The following is a 23,492-nucleotide window of genomic DNA, read 5'->3' on the forward strand; positions in this document are numbered from 1 at the left end:
GTCACTCAAAAACAATTCACATAGTTCATTATGTATGACACATTGCCCCTCTGGGATAATAAGGTTACCTTGAACTTGAACTTAATTTAATCATAATATCAACTAGACCTAATGGCTGGGAAAATCCATTCGAATGTGTAGTAAACTAATTTTTAACGATTTTCTCCTGAAATTTATCATCCCCAGAGATTATACAGTCAGAAACTAAATTTTAGCCATGCTACCCCCATTGGGAATAAATTGGCATTGACATTCAGGATGTTGACTATTAGGATTAAAATTCAGTGCTCATATTCAAGAAGTGCATATATGACCTCTAATTCTGAAGACATTTTATAAATTATTTTGGATTAAATAAATCTGTGTCCAAATGACTCTATTTGGCAATATCAGATCTTGTCAGAGCTTCTGCCTTTAAAAGAGGGAAATCATGAAGTCTTTTCTAGTTGTAGTATTTCCTGTACTGCTGGCTAGTTTAAACATTCAAAGTGCATAGACGTTATACTTTTGTTTTGCACATATAAACCTATTCTGTTAAATTAAAAAAAACATCAAAAAAATATAATTAAAAGTCGGCTATAGGTTCACAAAATTAAAAAAGTAAACACTTCAGCTTGATTACCTCTACAAACACAAGCAGGTTCCCCTTCCACTGACACTTTCTCTGGACAAACAATATATGATGTTATCTATTTAATCACCTCGTAAATAACAGAGACAAGAATAAGAATAGCTTTTAATTATTTATTTCAGATAATGATAATTATATCTTTTAAATAGGAAGACAGATACTAGGCTAAAATACACAGACAAATTGGCTTTACAGTCTTTAATTTTATTCAGTTTTGTGAACTGTGATACTAGTAACATTAAGAATATTTTAATAGTATTGCTGTAAACAGCTTTATAATAGCAGTGTATTTTACACTCAGGGAATATCAATGAATGTTTAATAAAGAATAAAACTACTAATACAACAGTTTAAACAACAGATGCTGTTAATCATTCATGAAAAGGTTTTTGCTCAAAATACATCTACTATATACATTTATTTTACAATCACAGCAGCAGGAAACAGTCAGGTTAGTGTAACAAAGCAGCCTTGTATCTCTGTCTGTCTCTGCCTTTGTTCACTGGACTGATCTGACCAAGTTAGGAAGATGTGTGATTTGACTTTGTTCTAACCCCAATTTATGACCATTTGTTTTTATTCTATTTATATAATATTATTCATAAAATAATGAGTATTTTTTCCACACTTGTCCATAGTTTCAAAGAGCCTCAAACTTTGCTGTTAAATTTACATTCAGCCTGTCAGACATTTACAAAGTTCAATGTCAGAAATTCATTTTTCCTTATTTAGACCAGTCTTATTCCTTACTGACAGCATTCACATAAAGAGCAGTGCAGCAGTTAAAAGTTTACGCTGGTACAGTGTAGTACAATGTGAGGTTCCCTTGCTGGCAAGCTGGTTGCAACTTCACAGTAATTGCAAGATCACAGCATGCCCAAGCTATCATGACACAACACATATCAGACAAAGTGATAAAACAGGTTAATGGTAAAATATTAACAAGCTTTATGAATAGTATGAATGTCCTCATCAGGACTAAAATGTTTGTGTTACATTGTGTCTTCATGAACATATCCATCATTATGTTACTATCATTTATTTCCTTTATAGCTACCTGCAAAGCCTGCAAGGCGCTCAGGAGTAGAAAGTAAGCACACTCTTGTGGTTGCCTCTAATGAGTAGGGTGGGTGGAAGGTCCTTTGTCAGAATGTCCAGCCAGGCCATGTAGAGGAAATCAGAAACAGATTCCTTACGAGCAATGGGCATGCTCCTGCGGGTGGTAAGGGGAGAAGATGTTAGACACTGTTCCTTCCCACGCTGGATGAAGCTTGACAGTTCAATATTATTCAGGCAGCAGTTTGTTATACTTACACAATAATCAGATTTGCTGATTTGGAGTTTTCCTGAAGAACCTCATTCAGTCGTACCTGGAGGCTGGTCTATAAAACAGCAGCAGTTATTTTTGCTGTTTAACCCACCACCTCCAAACCAAATAAATACATAATTATGCTGTACAAAAAGTCTTAACTTAGGGCCAGTGTTTTACCTTCTCCTCAAAGGTGCTCAGCTCTTCGTCAGTGATTTTCCAGGGCTGATCCCTCCGCATGGCTTCAGCCTGAGCATGGTCTTTAGACTCCTCATGTAGGCGGAAAGGCTCAATCATGTCCTCTAACTTTTTCAAGCTGGAGGAAAGCAGATAAGAACATGAACTGAATGTGGATAATATTTTTATTTATTTATCATAGGCTATATAATGCATATATGCAGATACTATGAAGTGATTACATTTACATTTACATTTACTCATTTGGCAGACGCTTTTATCCAAAGCGACTTACATTTGAGGAACAACATACAAGCATCAACAGAGGATCAACTACAGATCTACAACTGACAATACATACTAGCAAGAGCAGCAATAAATACTAGTAAGAGCTCACAGTACATATCATATCAATGGGGTAAATACCTAGGGAAGGAAGTAAGAGTTAACAAAACGTGCAATCAAAACAAAAAGTGCAATCAATACAAGATCATTGTAGGGGATAGAAGAAGAAGAGCACAGGAAGTGCATGTTAGAGGTTAGGAGTTAGAGGTGTTATAAGAGGAAGTGTTCTCGATTAAATGTTAATACTCCTGTCTGTTGCACCATCTGGTCTGCTGTCACTGTTATAACATAAAAGAATGTAATTACCTGTCAGAGCGGGGTTGGACATGGATGTCATCAATGACATTAATGTCACTGCAGTTAATTCTGAATTTCTGCAACAGAGACTTCATCCTGCAAGACAGATTATCACACACTGCTTAACTTTCATATAAATGTTGGTAATTATTTTCATTTAATGCTAAATAACATATCCTGTAATGTGATGTTGTTGGCTCATTAATTTTCATATATGGATTTTGCCAATTAATTTGTCCAAGCTAACTCCCACCCATTAAGCTATAATTGATATTGAAACATCAATTTGTTTTTTTTTTACTCACTCATCTTTATCCAGCTCACTGCGTCCAGGCTGCCCTGCGATGAAGATCCTTAATTTGCTGTCTTTCCACTTCTTCCTGGTAGTGAGGATGTACGGGAGTAGCAGGGTAAGGCCTAAGAGAGGGGAAATGCATTTGTTATTGTAAAAACAATTAATCCAGTCTGTTTTATTATATAAATGGACAGATCAAGCTTCGGCCAGGATACAATTGATTAGATTTTGGTTGTGATCCAGATCTCGCATTTCTGCTATTAGACTATTAATATTGTCCAGTAACAAATCAATAGACTTGATTTTAAAAGTCATGATTAGATTTTAAGACATTATTATTAAATAATAATTCTTAAGAATGTAATCTTTGTGTATGACATAATGTAGATGACTGTTCAGTGTTGATTTTTCTGGGTTTGCATTAATGACTTCCTGTTTACCATCTTTTGTCTCCCTTTTGTGTGTTTTAAATTATTGTTCAGGTGTAATTTATTTTACTTAGTGAGTTTTCTTCAATCTGCAGGTTATCTGTATTAGTATCAGGGAGAATGTATTGTGTCCCTGTGCACTCATCTGACACAATCTATAGGCGAGGTACATGAGAGAATGCTGCTTAAGGGACCCAACACCTACCTCCATCGTCAAACAGCCACCACACATCAATGGTGCCTTTAGGCTGTTTCTTCTTGAATTGAGCACTGGCCTCCAACAGCCTCTCATTCATCTTGGCAACCTGCGGGGGTGGAGGGCCGCAGACTGATACTGAAAAGAGAAAAAGATACGGGAAATAAGTACTGGATGAGGGAGAGGAACAGTAGGAGAGAATGTAATTCATTGACCAAGCGTGGAGAGTTAAGTTGGATGGGAAAACTGGCGCAAATCAACATTAAGAGCTGACTCTACATCAGCAGGAACAGCCATCTCTTAGGTTTAATGTTCCAATGAGTGGGATCCAGATTGCATACTAATGACCATTGCAGTCTTGCCAAGATGCAGCTCAGTGGTGTGTGTGTGTGTAATGTAGAGACAGAGACAGATTGAGTAAGAGGCTGCAAGCACCCTCTGCTGTCTGGGTTAGAGGGCTGCTCTTAAGAGATGCTCTTCAAACTGGAACGAAAGGGACCATATTATTGGATTACACCCTCAAAGACTTTTTTAGTGTGAGTGCTTGATTCAATTATAGCTCAATGGGACTGTGGAGAAGTTTCCAAAAAAAAGATGTGTGTCATTGATTTCATTTGTTAAATGTGTGTTATCTCAGAGGAAATATGAGTGCAAGAGAGGACTAGAATGAGAGAAATACCTCCTTCCCCCACATATTTAAAGATCATGCTCATCTTGTGATGCTACCTTTGCTTGAAATAGCTTAGACTGAAGTCTTTCTGAAGGTAGTTAAGAAGTTAACACAAAAAACTCTAGAGAGATACCCCTGGTCGTGAGCACTTGCTGAGAGGGTTTCCTGGACTTCCTGAAAAGTCCTCTTGCTTTCTCTCCATTCGGCATCATCTCATCTTCTACTGCCTGTTGCTCCCTTGCTGCCTTTAGCATCTCCTCTGAAAGACAGAATCAGATTTACGTTTGATAATAAATATGTAATCACTATGAATATGTGTAACTATCTGACCTTTATAAGTACTTTGTAATCAACAGAACAAAGTGTCCATGGCTTATTGGTGTTATTTTATCATAGTCAGTTACTGTGGTTATTATACACTATAGCAACAGTGCAGTTTGATAATTACTTTTGTTATTCTTTCGGTAGTTTAAAACCGTCAAAATTAATGGGAAGTTAGTTCAGTTTGACTGACTACTCTGTATTTTAATATCTTAAAACACATTTACAAATGGCATTTTTTTGTTCATTTTTTCCTTCATTGTGAGTATACATCCATCTTATATCATCCTATATTTAATGCTGCTGTTTTAGGTGCCAGTTGCTTCTTGTCATTGTGCAGCTTGCGTGAAAAGTATTATATAAACATAATTGTTGCCATACGGGTGCAGGTGTTCCTGTAGAACAAAACACATAGTTTAAAGAAGTTTACACACAGACCTTCTGCCTCGACAATGTGCGACACATCAAGTCCCTGGTTCATCCTCAGCACCACTGTCCCATGCTCAAAGTCAAATGCATCACTATCAAAAAGGAAAAAAGAATGAGGACACCAGTTTAACACACAGTTCTCCTATCTTTGTTTTAATTGTTAAGTACATGATTGTCATGTGTGTTTATCTTACTGCAGTATTCCCACATAACTCTGCACCGCTTCTGTGCCTGCAGTCCTCCAGTTCCCCTTGAAGCCTATCATTATTGTGTTAGGCTTCATACGGCCAAGACCAGAAGCCTGTAAGGAAAAGCACCACATTCATAACATAAAGATAAAACCCAGTTTACCCTCTAGAAATCAGTTCAGTGAATCAACATAGGCACCATGTTACCCTGCAGTTAGAAAACGGGGTCTTATTAAGTGGAGAAGAAGAATCTCCAGATAGTTTCCTATACAAGAAGTTGTTTTTACTGCCAAAAATTATGACCAGATCACTCAGCAGACCTCAATTTGTCTGCAGGGACTCATTCAGCGCAGTGTTAATCAATTATAGCTTTTAATCTGCCGTGCTGTTTGAAGTAAGCAATCCTGACAATGAACCGAGGCCTTATCTCAAAAGTGCGATAGCCAGAGCCATAAGACTGTTTTCCTGCTCCTCTAACTCTCTCCTCTTCAACCTCCTGCACTAATGTCCTGCCAGATTCATAAGAAAAGTTCAAGCCAGAGTCATAACACAGCAATAGATAACTCGGTGTTGTGAGGAAGAAATGGAACAATAAAACCTGTTTCTGCAATGTTTAAATCTGCTGTCTCCCTCTTTTCAAAATCAATGGAATTTTGATTTTTAGTTGGTTTCTTTTTTATTTCTTTTCAGTTGAAAAAATGTTTTGTAAAGCATGACAACACTGACCTGCAACAGGCTCTTAGCCCCATCCCTGAAGTTCTCACCAACCACAGCAGCGTAAAATGCCTTGCGTTTGGCCTTTAAAAGCCACATCTGGTTCTTCTCTATGCCATTGTTCATCTCCTTCAGGGCCTCTGACCTTGGGCCCTGAAGAGATCACAACATTACAGCTGTGTGTGAGTGTGTTTGAGAGAGAAAGAAATCACAGATACACCTTTTTCATATTCAGAGGACACAACTGAACCTAAGCTTTAGTCTCTTGGGTATCCAGACAGTTGGCATTTCCCTTATCCTTGCTTGATATTCACTTGAATATCCACTGAAGTCTGCACTCTGCAAAATTTAAATTTGCTTGATGTGCAAATCTTGATTTGAATACAAGGTTGATATTTAAAATAAGATTTGGGTAAGACGATACGTGCTGCCTTGGTAATATCCATTGTTTTGCATTTGCAAATTATGAGATTACAATATAACCTTACCAAAAATACTTCACAGGTGAGACAGAGTCCATAGTTCTTAGAGAAGGAGTGAGCCAGGTCTAGGAGAGCTGGTCTGGTCCGTGCTGAACCAGTCAGTGCTAAGATCTGAGGCCTACGAAATAAATGGGAGTAAGTTACAATATCACTTTTGATTTTAGTGTTTCAGTTTTTTATGTCACACTGTTAAGGACAGTATTGTAAAAGTTTTACAGTATTGTTTTGAAATATGTATTTGCACCCACATTGATTCAATGCAGACTTTTACCTGAAGTTCTTGACATGATCTTCTACAGCAGACAGAGACAGAGCATTGCTGACTGCACTCACAAATGTCACCGCCTGCGTGGAGGAACCCCAGTTCACATCTGGAGAGAAAATTAGAGTCCTGACAGGTTTGTTCATGCAGGCATTGGGAATTTCCTACCAAATTAGCAAGCATGTACATAGAGCTCACCTGGCTTCTTGACAGTGACATAAACGTAGAGGAGGATTTCAATGCCATATGTGAGTAGAGCAGCCCACCAGTTGATAACAAACATAACAACACAGCAGAGCAATGCACCCAACAGCGATAACCACATGTTGTAGTATTTATATGCTGGTCTCCAGCCTGGGAAATGACAGAAGTAACTGCAGAGTGTTGGACAAGTGGTAGGAAACATACTGTACAGAAATAAAATCTATTAACAGTGACTTACTTTGAATTTAAAACAAATCCAAATCTATTTAATTAATGTAACTCAGTTTATCCTATATCAGGTGCTTTTGTGATACCGCCTTGTTTTAATGTATTCACAGTCACTTATACCACAGTAATTCCCCAAAAGCCTACTGGCAGAATTTTTCATTTATAAGCTACTTTGTCTGTAAAGACCCACCTGGAGACTTGGCATAGGATGCATGAAAACAGGAGAAATTGATGAGCGCATAAGATGCCAGGAAGAAGTTTGAGATGATAGGAGCGATGGTGTTGAGATTACCTACAGAGAAAAACCTCAATCAAATTGGAATTCAGGATCAATGCATTTTTTGCTGACTGGACAACAGTAAACAGCCCATTCGGATATTTGTTCATTTGAAGCCTAAAGTACATTTTAAGAAAAAGTATAACATTTTAGTTCTTATAAAGATGTTACAATGCTATGACAAGGCCATTATAGACAATTGAACTGACCGATGAGAATGAAAGCCACAGAAATAATGAACGTGAGGACATATCCACGTATTGGCTCGTTGTTTTTGCCATGTCCCTTGGCAAAGAAGTGCAGGATCTTGTAGATGTTGTCTTTACACAGTGCCTTATTAAAGACAGAGCTTAACTTAGAATTTCTATGTTTTATTAATTGTATATTAGTGCAATGCATTTAGAAAAATGTGGCGTGTTACTGACTTGGAAGACTTTGGGAGCACTGACAAGTGAAGCCAGGGCTGATGAAAGGGTGGCTGAGAACGTTCCAGCAATGATGAGGGGACCAAACCCAGATACCATGGTCATCACCTGAACCGGAGTCAAGGAGAGAAGACCATTACAGATGAAAAAAAGCTATTCATCTGTGAGGATCAGAGTTTGAAAGGCTGCATACCTGATTGTTGTTAATCAAGCCAAATTTGCATGTTTCTACTGCACAGGAAGAGAAATTATAGCCGAGCTCACAAGCAGCTACTGCTGAACCAGTACATGGTGCTCCAGCAGGACTAATGAGGTCAGTCGTGTTTCCTGTGGCATCTCGGACAACAGTGGCGGCTGACCAATTAGAAAGAGGAACAGAAGCATTGCTTAGGATTTTTTTATGAAAAGTCTAACAACCTCACAGAAATACTAAATATTCCGAACTGAAGAAGTCTCTTGGATGAGAGACGAAACGTGTTTGAGTATCTTCAACCAAGACCAGTTGCCCTTGATTTTAACCTTCCTTGGATAAATATTCCAGTGTTTGGATGTGTCATCAAGACAAATGCTAGTTGAGAAAACCTATCCCTGTATTTATCAGAATCTGTGAAAGGAACACCAGATAACTCCAGTAAAGTAGTATTTCTAAATGAAACACAAACATAAAATTAGCAAAGCTTCTCGTTGGAGTTGTATTTCAAGGATTACTGTACTTACAGACACAAAGGGCCACAGCCAGGTAGGTGAGACCAGTTATCAGGATGGCCAGCAAGGTACCTTTAGGTATGGCTCCCTGAGGATCCTATAAAACAACAGATGGATCTGAACATGTCATTTTCAAAACATGACAGTGACTATGAAGAAAACTGTTTGTTTAGTAAAGACATTTTTGACATTAAAGTAAAAAAGCTTCGGTACATTGACATTATTCACTCAAATGCAGTGGTTTATTATTCTTCCTTCAGCCTCTTTGTTAAAAAACCTGTGTACCATAGCAGCTAATGCATTCTATGCATGACTCCTATGCAATGACCTCGGTATGAAAAAGTTACCCGTAAGTCTCCAGAGATGTTGGCTCCAGCCAGGATCCCGGTCGCAGCAGGGAAAAAGATGGCAAACACTGAAAAAAATGTCTCACCCTCTCGAAAATCTGGAGTAAAATTCTCTGAGAAGATTTTCGCTGTGAGAAAAAGAGTGAGAGAGGGAAGAAAGACGAGAGGCAGGAAGAAAATTTGGGTTTACTGTGCTTTTCTGAACGAGTCAATCTTAATTTTTCAGTTAAATAATGTTTTTTTTTGTAATAAAGTGTGCACTGGTTTAGAGAGGGTGCCTTACGGTGATAATTAAAGATGCCTTTAGATTTCTGAGCCTCGGTTGCAGGAATGACTGTTCCTACAAATACATTCACTATGGCCACCAGCAAGATGACGAGTAGAACAATCTGTGCCTATGGGGACAAAACAATTAATTCATTAATTAAAGTTATGGTTAGAAGTTTTAGCATAATAACCCCTGAGATTGGCAAACAACAAGCATAATATTCATTTCTCACCTTGGCCTCCCATTCCATTCCAGCAACTGATATGGCCAACAGCAACACCACTGTAATACACCCAACGATTCTGATGTCATTTATTTCATCCACCATGATGGCATCGTTATCCTGAGGGCAACAGATAGGGCCAAAGAGGGATGGATAAGTGTAAAGTCAACATCTTGGAATGGGACATTTCCACAATTCCTTCTAGTCATAACATAACATAACATCACACACCTTGAGCAACTCGACCACGGTCTCAGCAAATCCCACAACATACATGGCTACAGCCACTGCATTGGCAAAGGCAAAAATTAGGCCAATCGACCCACCAAACTCTGGTCCCAAACTGCGAGATATCAAGTAGTAGGCTCCTCCTGAAAATTACAAAATGAAGCACACATACATACAGTAATGGATGATTAATCCTAACCTAATCACTCATTCATTGATTTAATGTCAGGACAAGTGAAGTAGGCTGTAAAACGGAGACAAGGCTTCAAAAGGTGACTTTCAGGTGCAGTTTTGCCTTGTGTCTTTATCTACACAAACTGCCCTCTTGCCCATTCCATTCTCTCAGTAAAATATTTCATGTCATTATATGTCATGTTTTATGAGTGTGTGTTATCTCAGGCTACATACATTTATAAATAATGTTTAAACTGTTGGTGCCAGCTGCAGTGGCTCTATTGTATGAGTGTCTGTTATGCGTGAAAGGTTGAATTCCAAACGTTTCTGTTCATGAAATGTCTTGTCTTACCTCCTCTGACCACGCCATTGGTACAAATGGCAGACATGGAAAGGCCAGTGATGGTGGTGACCACGCAGCTGAGAAGAACAATCACAATCCCCAGACCTGCAGTGTACACATATAATATAATAATAAATATAATATAATAATTGTTTTTCAACTACAACTTATTCAGGTATTATATTTAAGTGGTTGATCATAAAACTTTCTGAAAAGAGTGTCAAATTCCCAGAGAAACTTGGGGGCTATAAGTTACAGCCGTCTACTGTACCTGCTGTACCTGCTCTGCCTGCTGCCTGCGGCTTGTTTAAAACTATTATGTTACGCTGCCTCAACAAAAGCTGCTGCAGATAGATAGGTTCCTAAGCAATGAACACACTCATGAAGCCATTCATACCATTTCTCCTTTCTCTCTGCCTTTGCTCACACACTGCTCATAGAGGTTTGGCTTTCAGAAAAGACCTTCTGCAAATTTAGATAATTATGGGCTACTTCAGTTGAATCTGCCCCAATTCAATCACTCCCTGCTAATGAGGGGAGGGATATATAATCCTATATAATTGTCTCTAGTTCCTTTATTTATTTATTCAGGAAATCCCTTGAGATTCAATTCTCTTTTTCGAGGGAGACCTGGCCAAGATAGCACACTATTATGGTCTTGAACCTCTGGTAACACAGAGGATCTGTCTACTGTTCACTCCAGACAACATTATCAACCTGAAAATAACTGGATAATCATCTTTGAGTTCACTGATGGAGTGGGGATGGACTGACTTGTCTCAATCAAGTCAAGTCAAGTTGACCTGTATTACATAAAAAATTTAGTGGGCTTTTAAAAGGCATACATCTAAAAAAACTAGAGCACAAATAAAGGGTAGAAGGTAGCCACAGGTAGAAAATAGTAATTACAAACAAGTGTACAGATGTAACGTGTGCAAAACACAACTATGTACTCAAGGACTATCCCTGTGTGTCACATCTGACCAACATGTATCCTTCTCTCACTCACCCCAGCCTGCCTGGCCAAAAATCCAGGATAGACGGATGAACAACATGACACCCCAGATGTTCAGCATGCATCTCACCTGTGGAAGAGAACAATTTAAGTTCAAAGTCTTCAGTGTGGGTTGTGATATACTATTATGTGATAGAAAGCGAGGGAAGTGTACTCGAACATGAAAATGTTATAACCTGAGTTTCCATTTCAGTGACAAACCAAAACATCTGTAACTCAATTACAAAACTTTATTTTAAGTACTAAAAAGCACTAAACAACAGTTGAGGTCTTTTTTTGGTCAGCATGCCAGTTCTTGAGCAGATGCAAACCACTTCCAGACTCTGGTCTTGAAAGCCCCTTGGGCCTGCTGTGTTATTGAGACAGATGGAGCCTCTTTTTGCCATGTTCCAGTTATGTAGAGCGACCCTGCTTCTATAAAGCAGAGGGAGACCGTCATGACCCAACATAACTTACCAGGACGCCCCTTATCCAGCCAAACTTTACTGCTCCATTGTTGCTGTCAGTGGGAACTGCAGACTCCAGATCATCAGAGGGGGTACCGTCACTCCCCTTGTCATCGTCCTCCACAGTGTCTGGCACAGAGATCGCTCCATTCTATGAGGAAATTGTAGAAGCAAATATAAGGGAAAGGAAACATGTATATTTGTCTTAATGCACATAAGTCCTGTGCTTTTAGCATTTTCAATGTTAATGTGTCTTAATGTTAAAGAGTGTCATCATTTACAAGCTGTGGCCTATGGTACAAAGTGTTTTCTGTCCTCTCATGAGGATACGCAGACTTTCATGTATTTTCATGTAGCATCGTGTATTTGGCCTTATTCCGCCTTCCCTGTAATACAGGAGAGACACTTAGAGAGGGAGAGAAAACCACTGTGGTTTGATTTAGATGAAGATTGATAAGGTGACAATAAAGAAAAAATAAAGACAATACACTGCTGTGTGTCTATCCCTGTAAACTGAAGACAAACCTAATTTAAACTTTCTATTAAGATGAATACTGACTGTTAAATGACTTGAGACCTCTCAGATACATTTCACTTCCCTTTACTAAAAGAGATTTTGGCAGCCTGTAAGTTGCAGTGGCATGGGGTTTGTGAAAACTGCAAATTATCCTAGTGAGTGATTCAAATGTTACTAGACTGAACTTAGACTAATTTAACCATGTAACTTTGTATGACCCGTGACCCTGTACGCAGGATAAGCGGTTGACGATGGATGGATGGATGGAACTTTGTATTCATTAATTTCTATATTAAATGTATTATAGACTCAAACTATGAGTCAGCTGTATTTAGTCTTCCCTGATGAATTTGGGGATTCTTACATGTATCACTGGTTCCCCGTGAAACATTTTAAGATCTTTCTATCAAGATGCCGATGACTGGGTGACAGATGACCTTACACATTCAAACTATAGCTTAAACTTGAATGACTGTAATTTTATGCCAGGTAAGATAACCAAAAGAACTGTCTTCTTTTGGCAGTTCAGACATGCTAATCTAGTTCAACCTATACAACCCAAATGACCTATGACCCCCATCTCTTTTGCAACACAAGGCAGTATAATGGCCCAATAAAAAGCAAAACTATTAACAGTGTCAAGTGTGTTGATTGCTGTTGTGTTCCAGAAATAACTTTCGGTGTCCCTTTTAGTCTGACAAAGATTTAATGACTGAACTGTGGAGACTGAAAGTGATGATGTTTGAATGATTAAACAACTGTGAAATATCTTATTTCATTCTGCTTTGAGTCTTAAACCTGAGTGAATGGACTGTGTTGCTCAGGAGCAGAACAAAGACTGCAGTTACAGAGTCAGTGACTTGAATTTGGGACTCAGGGAGAAAAACAGGTGTAAGCTACTTTCTGCAGAAGGTGAAGTGAAGGACAAACATGCATAACAGAAAAGGAAAAGGTGTGCACCCCATGTATTACAGGGAAAACAGAAAAACAAGAGGAGAACATAAGTGCAGAAGATGTGTTTCTTTCATATTTACCATCTTCACTTACAAACATACATGCACTCACTTTCTGAAACACATCGTGGAGCTCCTGCAGGGATGGTCGCACAGCTCGATGACCACTCACACTGCCTGCATTGCGATAGAAGTCGATGTTGGGCACCCGATCCAAAGTGTCATGACCAAAGGCACTGACAACCGAGGGCCGGACCGTCCGGTGTTCCCCATTAGGAAAGTTGGTCTCCTCATAGACAGGAGGTTCATCCAGAGTGGAATCATAAGCAGAGTTAACATGTACCCCTCCGTAAGACTTGAACCTCTCCATCAGGAATGCTGAAGGAGATTCTCAGATTTAAACAGTCAAGGATAACAGCGTTGTAGGTCTTAAGTCATCCAACAAAATTTAAAAGAGAGGATCACTCCATCAACAGGGGTGGTTATCCTTGTTAATTGATGTATAGACTAGCCTAGGATTAGATTTATAGAGATCTCTTCTCTGAGCTTCTTGAGCATAAGCTTGATTTGTCTCAGATGACCTACCTTTATACCCTGCATCCCAGGGTCATACAGTGGTGGCCAGCTATTGGCTAACTCTTTGGATCAACCCTCAGAAAACTGAAAGAGGGGTGTCAGATATGTCCTTGCTCCATCCTAGGGGACACAAAGGCATTGCTTAACGATTAACCAAGTCATAAACGCCAAACAAGAGATAAAGACGCTCATTGCTTAAGTTCTGGAGAATTGATTAATAATATATTCTTACGTGGGGCAACAGCACATATTGTTCTGTGGTTGCAGCGTATGGGATCAGACCTATGGGTCCTTTGTATAAATCATAAGGAAACATCAACATTGAAGATCCCACCACAAGAAAGCTCACTTAACCAAGCAGGAAAAGTTTCAAGGTTACAGACACTATTAAGATGTGTATGACTGTGGCAGAAAAATATAAAGCTATGTGATATATAATATAAAGCAATAGGATATAATGAATAGAACTAGTGTGTTACAGTGACTAAAATACTGAGTTATATAACTGATTAAATAAATGTTATCTCTAATGATTCTCTTTGCTACAACTAAGAGGGAAAGTTGGTGAGTTGGCTAGCACAGAAAAAAATGGCCATATTTTAATGAGGAAAATTAGAGTTAATATGAGACCATGAATTACAGGAACATGCTGGAGGCACTTTTCTATAGCCACATGACTTCTAAAGTGCCTTTAAAAGTCCTCTTAACAGGTAAACTTCCTTATTACTGATACACCACAGTGATTTATGCACACAGTGAAAGGCAGGCTAATGACTCGAACCTGACCTTGGCTGTATTGCAGGCTGTGAAAAATACACCACAATGTGTTTTCATGTGCCGATTGAAAGGAAGCAATGAATTGCACAGTGTTTATCAGATTTGGAACACAGTTTTAAAAGTCGTTATGATTTTATACAAGAATGATACTGGCTGAGTACTCTCCTCTCACTTATCTGTCTTAATCAGACTGCAATATGTCATTTTAACTGATAATTATAATATTAATCCTCAGCTTAGTGATGCTTGTTCATTGTCAGATTTAAAGTTTATTTTGAGTTTAGAGCCAGGTCTTGTCTCATGCTACACTGCAGTTGCCTTAGTGCAGACCCTGCTGACTCTCCCACAGTGTGGACTTATTAAGGTGTTTAATTTTTTACTGTCTGGGCTGATAGTCTTTTGTCTGCTCTACTTGAGTAAATTGAGTATACAGTGCTACTCAAAGAACTGTTGAACCTATATGATGAGTCAGTGGCAGAAAGTGCACATGCTCCAATTTATACAGGACAAGGGAATCTGCGCTCTACTTAATGTCAAAGGACTCAAAAGAGGCAGAAAAAGGATTTATCAACCCTTGCTTCACTGCAATGTGAAATAAGTGATTAAGAGCAAAAGTGCAGATACAGAAACAGACAGGATTCCTGATACTACATCTTAAATGGGTGTAATAAATGAAGGTGTATTCGTGAACCCTATTGCTCATCTCAGCTATATACTGTATACTCCAGTCAGCATAGGCCTTCTAATTAAATCTATCCATCAGAAACAAAAAGAATCATCTTCAATCTAACATTGTCTATTACTTTGTGAAATGTATTGAACATGTCATACATGGATGTATGGGATTCATTCTATCAAGTGATTTCATTAGGTTACAAATGAGAGCGGTTAAGGTAAGATCTAACAAGAAGGATCCTTGGGTGGTGGGTTAATAGCTGCTCTGTGCTATAATCCTACAGAAACCAAATCCAAATAAAAATTGAAGAAGTGTAATACTAATTAACTAAGCTTGATCCCACTTGGTTTAGTGTTCCATTTGAACGTTAAAATCGAAAAAATCTAATATTTCTTATTTGATATTTATTTAAAAGAAACATTAACCTGCACAAAACAAACAAATATCGAAGAACAGAGTATTAGTTCATAGTAAAGCACGGTTTTGAATCAATTAAAAGTAGATCATTAAACATAACAGCTTTATAATCATTAATAACTGGTAGGTAATCATTGACCTATTCATCTATACAGGCTTTTAGTGCTTTTCAACGTGGTTGTGTCTAAAATCCAACACAGCCTTGGCTCAGCCTTCATCTGACATGAGGGCTTTGACTTAAGAATTCAAGTTGGCTCCAGCTCATTTCAGAACACAAGGCAACCAGTGTAGGCATTTGAGGAGGGATACACATTCCTGTCACTTCGGTCAATATCTGTGTCAGCAGCCATATCCAAATGATCCAAACTATAAGGCTAAAGCAAAGCAAAAACTGACATATGAAAATACAATGCAAAGCAGATACCTTTGTTGAACTTTAATAGATTTATAATCAATTTATAATCATTGTCACTAGATGGGTTAGTTTTTTCTCCTAAGGTTTAATGGTAAATGGACTGTACTTTGACAACTCAAAGCGCTTTACACTACACGTCACATTCACCCCATTCATACACATTCATACACTGATGGCAAAGGCTAACACTCCAGGTGCCAACTGGTCATCAGAAAATAACTAGTTATGTACACACACTCACACACCGATGGCACACCATCGGGAGCAATTTGGGGTTCAGCATATTACCCAATGACACTTCTGTGGACTGGAATAACCTGGGGATCAAACTGCTGATCTTCCAGCTCTAGCTATAAGCCACACCTGCCCCATAGTTAGTAAATAGTTACTTAGTGGGCTTGTAGGCTGGAGAGGAAAAAGGCTGTGTTTTTTCCCCACTAAAAATAGATTCCAAATAAGGATACCAGATAGGTGACAGAGATGATAGTAAAATAATGATTGCATTCCTGATGAATGATGTGTGTTGAGGTAGGCGTGCGTGGTGGCCTGGCCTCTGAGTTTTTAAGTGGCCACAGGAGGGTGGTGGGCTTTGCAGATCAAGACCTGCCATATCGCCACATGGATGCCTATGTAAATCATTTTCTGCTGCTGCATCAGCCCCTCTCTCTGGACCATGCACGTACATATACACACATCATAAGAATGAGAATCTACTCCCACTAGTGTTACTGTATTGTTAAAATTTTTGATCGCCTTTTCTTTCAGTATTGCTCTAATGCACCCATTTGCTCCCTCTCTGTCTGTTGCCGCAGCAATACTGGACCACTACTGCCAGAGTTTCGAAGCAGAGAAGACAAAAATCAGAAGGAATTTTTAGCTTCCACTATGTGCCAATTTGTAAAAGTGATCTTGCAAATTATTTATTTTATTCAATATGCTCAGCAGATTGCAATAAGAGACCAAAAAAATGCAAAGATTTGACCAATTTTAAAGTGAAGAAATTCTATTTATTTCACATTATTGAATCAAATCTATATCATTGAGAAATCTCTACCACCAACTGAGCAAGCAACAGGTCAGGGGATGCACTATCTGTCATCATGATATGCCACACACACACACACACACACACACACACACACACACACACACACACACACACACACACACACACACACACACACACACAAACAGGTGCTCTAATGTTTCTAGATGAAGGCACATAAACCCATTGAAGGTCACAGTAAGGCAGATTCACAGCACTAAGGAGAAACCGTAGACCGTTAGAATTAGCAAAGGAACACTCAAGACTATGACCAGTCTGCAGTATTACAGAATCTCTCTTTAGGACTGTCCTGTCTTCCGCTGTCTGGAAGGAAGAGAGCGGGTGAGAAAGGGTGAGGATGGCTGAGGATAGGAGAAAAAGATGTCCACGTGCAGTGCTGACAGACATCCCACCCCTGTTTTCCATGTGACCTTTTCCTCTGCAGACAGGTAGTGAGAGTTTATCCTTGTCATTAGAAAAACTAGCAGCGCTGAGAGAGTGAGAGCGCTGAATCCTCATTTCCCTTCAATGTTCTTTGGCTTGACCACATCAGCCAACAGTAAGCACAGAACGCTTGACAATTGTCAGTCCATAAATCAACATTATCATATGTCTTTGCAGACATACTGTCGAAAGTAAACAGTTTTTCCTTTCACTCAGACATGTAATTGTGGCAACATACAGTATCACTCAAAGACAGTAGCAGTACAAACTCTTAGAGTTGTTTTTGCATCATTAAGAAACAGTAACACCATAATGTAAATCACAGTTTGTTCAGTTGCCTTTCATTGCATGATTTCAAAAAACAAGACGCCAAAGAAAGGACCAATCTGTACACACAGCAGTAACAGCAGCAACAGCATTCCTTTGGATCGCCAACATACTGGATTTAATTAGTCCACAAAGCACTAGTTTGACATAATACCCTGTATCCAACCATATGCATTCTTGTGCAGAACAGCTCTGCTGTGCATTGGTGCAACCACTCTGTTTCCCATTCTAAGTTCACATAAGGATTCATGTCCCTGAGTCTTCACACTACATCTGAATCATCTCACTGCATCCAAATTCCCCACCCTGTCCTGCGTGCATCCACATCTTAACACCTCGTATCATCTACAGATATTCAACTTGTATGGGTTAAAGGGAGCTTCAGCCATTTACGTATAAATCGATGAGCTGAAATGCACCCCCCCTGGCAGAAGGGCAGAATATGATACAGCATCCGTTTCACACTCGCTCAGACACACACAAAACAACAGACATGTAGTCACATACAGTAGAGAGACTCTACACTGGCTCTGAACTAACAGCGCACACACAGTGAACAACATACACAGCAACAATCCCTTAGTTCGGTCCATCACAGAGCGATGTCTTAATGTTATGTCAGTGTCAGGTGCAATGGTTGTGCAGGGCTGTGGCCTGTGTGTGTTTGCATGTGTGCAAGTGTATTCATGCCCGTGTGTATGCATATGTTTGTCTATAGAGGTTTCGGTTTGTGAAGACATCTGTGAATATGTGTGTCCCTGTGTTAAGTAAGGGCGTACTCAAATGTCCCTTTCTCCAGCCCCTCGATGCCATCAGCCCAGTTGGATGAAGGCATACTGCTGTAGGGGTCCAGCAGGATCCTGAAACACCTTACTATCAGCAGCCCTAGGAACACCAGTAGCATCCCCACAAAGGCAAATGCTGTCTTCTGCTCCAGAGTCAGAGAGTGCGCCATCATGTCGTTTCCGCTCATGGCAGCAAGGGAGTGGTTGTAGTGGACGCTAAACATGGTAAACCAACATCTAGGTGTCTCATCTCTCCTCTGATGGGGTCAGGCGTTTAGAAGCCTGCATGTTACCTGGATAGAGATTAAATGATGGCTTTAGATTAGTGCAATCTAATCTCTTGTGATCCATTTAATCAACTGATTTAAGTATCACCGCACTTAATGTATACACTGCATACGCTGTGAGAAACAAGGGTGCAGACATGGGAAAAAGAAAATACAGACCATTAAATAAGGAAGGGTTATCTATAAATAGCCTCTTTTGAATGTAGTATCAAACAGATGTCCAGAGACTTCGATCTCTCTCTCTCACTCTGTCCCTCTGGGAATTTTGCAGAAAATTACAAAAGGCAAACACGAACAGAAGAGTGAGGGAGACCACAGGGAAATGGGTTCAGGAATACGAGCCAATGTCATGGCTACCTTTCTTTAAGTCGAGTTAGAATTACAGTATGTCGCAGTGCACAGCCAGCTGTTAAACATAGGCAAAGCGGTAAAGTATCAATGAAAGCCTCACATCTCATAAAGATGTGACGTTATCTATGTTAGCTTTAGAAAAAGGGCTCTCTCTACCTGTTGCGTGCAAGCAGATGCCTGCCAGACAGTGTAATTCCATTAGACAAGAAAGCGACGATGATTGACCAAACATAATCACAAAATTGGTGTGGTCACACAAGTACAAGTCTGCTTCTGTCATTCTTTTCCTACCAAATCTTTCATATGAACACAAGCAGCAGGTGGCTCCAGTGAAAGGAGGAGGGGTTGGGGGGAGTGGGGGGGGTTAGATGAGAGAGGGAGGGCACATACAGACACGGATAGAGGAATGAACAGGGAGAATTGGTGAAGACAGACATAGGGAGAATGAAGTAGAATGATGAGGAGGACACTGCACAAATACGCATGGAGTGAGAGACAGAGAGGAGAGAGGGAGGGAGTGAGGCAGGGTGAAAGAGAGAGACTGCATTGACAAATTCTCCAGTGAGGATGTCTAAGAAAGAAAAAGCAGGAATCTCACCGTCATTATCGTTCCATCCTTACAGACCTGTTGCTGCTGTTTCTTGTGAACAACTCCTCTTTCTTGGTGCCCTCAGACACATATCCATTAATCCATCCATTGCTGTCATACTGGATGTGCTAGGCTAATCTCTCTCATCTAAACATATAGCGAGAGATAAAGAGAGGAACAGAGAAGCGAGGGAGAGGCTGGATCAAGCTATGATATGTGTCTCTTTGCAGAGATACAGATCCTCTCCTCATGCTCCCTTACTTGCTGCCTCCTACTCATTATCATTCTGTTTCTCTATCTCTCCCTCCAGAAGCACGCACGCTTGCTCCTGCTGCATGGCAACCACTTGTTAGTCTCACTCAGCTGCTCTGCTGTCTCAGTCACTCACAACAATCCCCTCCTCAGCAACACCAGGACGGATGCAGCAGCATAAACAAGCAATCCGCAGCTTCTTTTTCTTCTCTCTTCATTCTGCCCTCCCTGGCTTATTTGGCTTTTCTAAAAATGACTCCACCAAAATGTGACAGGAATATCATGGCTTAGCCAGCAGGAGAAATACTGCCTCTCACTGCTCCTGGCCAGTAAATGCTGCTGCAAAGGTATTTTTGTACAGCACAGCATTATGCTCCAAGCCTGGGTTGATGATGTATTTTTAATTGGTGCAGTTTGTTGTGGTCAAATTGAATTAGTCCATCTGCTTTAAGGCTTATGCAAGCGCCTTGTACATGGTAAAGAAGAAGAGACTGGTATTTAAATATATTTTACTGTAGTGAATAAAAAGCAGCATTGTAAAAGCAAACAAACAGCAGGTCATCTGATTGATCACTGTAACCAAATGCAGCAGTGAAGCATCTGGCTATCTATTTTTGCTGTTATGCAGTGCAAATTCATATCAGCAATGTAGTTTCTGTCACAGTGGTGCAGTGACTCGGATCTGAGGATAAGGCATGCCATGAGGGAGATGGTCATCACTGGTGTTCGACGTACAATATTCATGGCTTAAAAGTGGTATAGAGAGCTCCATTTTTCTTTTTTGGTTTTAAACAGCAGAAAAAATCCCCGAGATAACCTAAACACAATAAAATCGTTAGACATTGCTTCTTTGCCCACATGTCACTTTAAAAGACAAGGTCAAAATGGAAAACTACTGGGTCACAGCGCAATAGTGCATAGTCATCAGTGATGAGGTCAAGTTACAGACAGTGCAAATGCACATTACACACGTCTACACGTCACATTCACCCCATTCATACACATTCATACACTGATGGCAAAGGCTACCACTCCAGTGGCAGCTGATCATCAGAAAATAACTAGTCATTCACAACATGCAAATGTGCTTTTACCTGTGTGTCAAGGTGTGCTGATGTGTTTTGGACTCTTTTGGCTCTGGAATTGGAAAAGCAGAGAAATTGTAAACATGTTACATGAAGTACATTAGAAGGACATAACGATAAAGATTGTTATCTCAGCCAGGCAACAGGTCAGGAACAAAACTGATATTGAGAACTATAAAATGATTCTACGAACTGCTATCACGGTATTCATTTTAATGTTAATTAACTCTATACTACACCCTTGTGAGATAAAACAATCTGTACAAAAAAAGTACAAAGGCAGATGCAGATTTTAAATACTTTATTAGGCCTTCCCATTAGCCTGTGTGCAGCAATTACTAATTTTCCGGGGGCCCACAAATTAATTAAATTGACATGGTCAGATGTCAATTAGATTTTCATTTAAAAAGGTTGGTCTGAGTTTTTAGAAGATATAATAATCTACAATGTTTTAAAAACATACTGCCAATGTGATTGTGCACATCTCAGTATAGAGAGATTTACTTGAGTACTTCAGTGAGCTAGTGATAACAATTAGACATATGCAAGTTAGTGCCAGGTTTATATTGTGCTAGTCACACCATAAATTACTATAAACTAGCCATGGACTTCCCATCAAGGAAATGTATTATCATTTTACCGACCAGATTTTTCATTTACAGAGTAAGATGTGTACTGTGCTGTATGTTAAAGGTTAACTTCCCTGATATCTTACAGGTCAGCCTAATCCACAGTTGTAATAAAAAGTTGTTGCAATTTGTCATTAACCGTACCTGACTTAGCAGAGGTATCTGTTCCTGAATAAAGTGAAAATATATTTATTTTTAGGCATGAGGTTGTATGTCAGGACTGGGGCCAGAAACTCAGACGCAGCCCAGAGTATGAGCAGTGAGAGGTTTTATTGAACACAAGGGAGAGACAGGTGTGGCTTGGGGATGGGTGGTTGTTCCAAGGGGAATGTGGTCCTGGTTCGAGAGCTCAGGGGTTTCCATGGCACAGGAGGGAATCCGAGTCAGGCATGGGCAGGTATTCTGTAGTCGAGACAGAAAAACAAGTTAATACTAATGCAAGGGTTCAGACAAGATGCTGATAGTTCAGGATGGGCAACAGGCTGGTGTGTTCGTACTGTGAGGTACAACAATCCAGCTGGGACTGGAAGGTTGGGCTGGTCTTTTAAGGTGAGTTGATTGTAGGCTGAGGCACTGGTGTGCTGATTAACTGGATGAGTCTCAGGTGCGTAAACTGGAGCTCAGGCAACCACGCCCACCAGCAGCCCCAGAGCATGAGGGAGGAAGCAGAACACAGAGCAACAGACGAAAACCATAAACGCCCCAAGGGGAAAAGAACTCAAAAACTACAATCACACACACGCAATCCAACAGGAAGGTCAGGGTCACGACCGGGGGTTCGTGACAATATATACTACATGCAGAAACCCAAGCAGCTGAATCAAAATATCAGTATAGGAAATTGGACACTTTGACATAACACAGCAGACATCTGGGTCAGAGAAGCTAACCTGTAGATGCAGCCTACTGCACATGTAGTGTGAATTGGTTGTAAATGGGACAGTATCCCTAAAAGTGGCTTAAAAAGGCTTGCTGTTAGTGACTTCCTTTAAATATATTTAAAAGATTCAAATGAACCCCCCCCCACACACACACAATTTTGAAACACGCTGTTTGATTCTGGAGGTAAAGTCATAAGGGCATTCTTCAGAGACAGTCTTTCCTCCTATTATCACCAGTGTACCCTCAGCACTAAAACAAAAACAGCCCATTTGCTTGCTTTCTAACGAGTCTTGCTTTGAATCACTGATTAGATGTAAAAATATGTCTAAATGATACTTCATGTAGAGCATAAAACTATGGTTTGACACCGTTCTTAAGTTCAAAAAGTTGTCATCTGCATATCTCAAAAAAAATTTAACAATTAGGAGTTGGACAACATTTTCTAAAGCAGTAGAATCAACCTTGTGTGATACTGAAAAATAAGACTTAGAAGTGTATTTTATACAACTTTTAAAGCATATTGTACAGGGAAAATGAAATTATTCCTCTGGTAGAATAAAGTGCATCAATCAATAGTTTCAGGAATTCTGAATTGGCTTGGCTCATTCTGCACTACATCATTAGCATAAAAATATTTGCACATAATTCAGGGACTTACTGGTTCTATTAGACACTTCAAATTGTCAGGCCTTGTCTTGTGCATGGATCCCTGCCTTAGTGGGTTGCACTTAGTTTCTGTACTGTTCAGAAACACACACATGCATCCATTAGAAGGTGTCACTTTCTGTTAAGTGCCACTTATTCAGTTACTCAGAGACTCACTTGCTGACCCCTGTGTCTAACATACTAACCTTAGAG

The 23,492-nt window shown here is 39.7% G+C and overlaps 1 protein-coding gene and 1 long non-coding RNA gene across 3 annotated transcripts; both read right to left on the reverse strand.

Moving 5' to 3' along the window:
- Nucleotides 1-723: 723 nt before the first annotated feature.
- slc12a1 (solute carrier family 12 member 1) lies at nucleotides 724-13,869 on the reverse strand. 2 transcript variants are annotated; one of them, XM_038701352.1, is made up of 27 exons: nucleotides 13,210-13,869; nucleotides 11,638-11,778; nucleotides 11,176-11,251; nucleotides 10,176-10,271; nucleotides 9,653-9,792; nucleotides 9,431-9,541; nucleotides 9,214-9,325; nucleotides 8,931-9,058; nucleotides 8,596-8,680; nucleotides 8,072-8,232; nucleotides 7,879-7,986; nucleotides 7,663-7,786; nucleotides 7,367-7,468; nucleotides 6,943-7,098; nucleotides 6,754-6,853; nucleotides 6,489-6,600; nucleotides 6,013-6,153; nucleotides 5,293-5,399; nucleotides 5,108-5,190; nucleotides 4,482-4,607; nucleotides 3,688-3,816; nucleotides 3,065-3,176; nucleotides 2,769-2,855; nucleotides 2,121-2,256; nucleotides 1,946-2,013; nucleotides 1,689-1,844; nucleotides 724-1,513 (listed from the first exon to the last, which is right to left on the reverse strand). In XM_038701352.1, exons 1-26 carry the CDS (start codon nucleotides 13,465-13,467, stop codon nucleotides 1,709-1,711), a joined length of 3,135 nt encoding a protein of 1,044 aa, XP_038557280.1. In that variant the 5' UTR covers nucleotides 13,468-13,869; the 3' UTR covers nucleotides 724-1,513; nucleotides 1,689-1,708. The 2 variants fall into 2 exon arrangements, with proteins under 2 accessions (XP_038557280.1, XP_038557279.1); XM_038701351.1 differs by having other exon boundaries at nucleotides 724-1,844.
- An 8,134-nt stretch (nucleotides 13,870-22,003) lies between these two features.
- On the reverse strand, nucleotides 22,004-23,403 carry LOC119890211. The gene is made up of 2 exons (XR_005442200.1): nucleotides 22,250-23,403; nucleotides 22,004-22,154 (listed from the first exon to the last, which is right to left on the reverse strand). It is a non-coding gene; the product is annotated as an uncharacterized LOC119890211 (long non-coding RNA).
- Between the last annotated feature and the right edge of the window lie 89 nt (nucleotides 23,404-23,492).

The sequence above is a fragment of the Micropterus salmoides genome, unplaced genomic scaffold, assembly GCF_014851395.1.
Source record: "Micropterus salmoides isolate LMB-PRFRI ecotype aquatic unplaced genomic scaffold, ASM1485139v1 Ms_hic_scaffold_6, whole genome shotgun sequence".
Lineage (NCBI taxonomy): Eukaryota > Metazoa > Chordata > Actinopteri > Centrarchiformes > Centrarchidae > Micropterus > Micropterus salmoides.

Excerpts from the sequence above, each read along its gene's own strand:
- slc12a1 (XM_038701352.1), bottom strand. The coding sequence starts at position 13,467 with ATGGAGAGGTTCAAGTCTTACGGAGGGGTACATGTTAACTCTGCTTAT. Across the intron at positions 6,854-6,942 it reads TGTCACTGTCAAGAAGCCAG|ATGTGAACTGGGGTTCCTCC; the intron begins GTGAGCTCTATG and ends TTTTCTCTCCAG. Across the intron at positions 5,191-5,292 it reads AGTTATGTGGGAATACTGCA|TGATGCATTTGACTTTGAGC; the intron begins GTAAGATAAACA and ends CCTTTTTGATAG.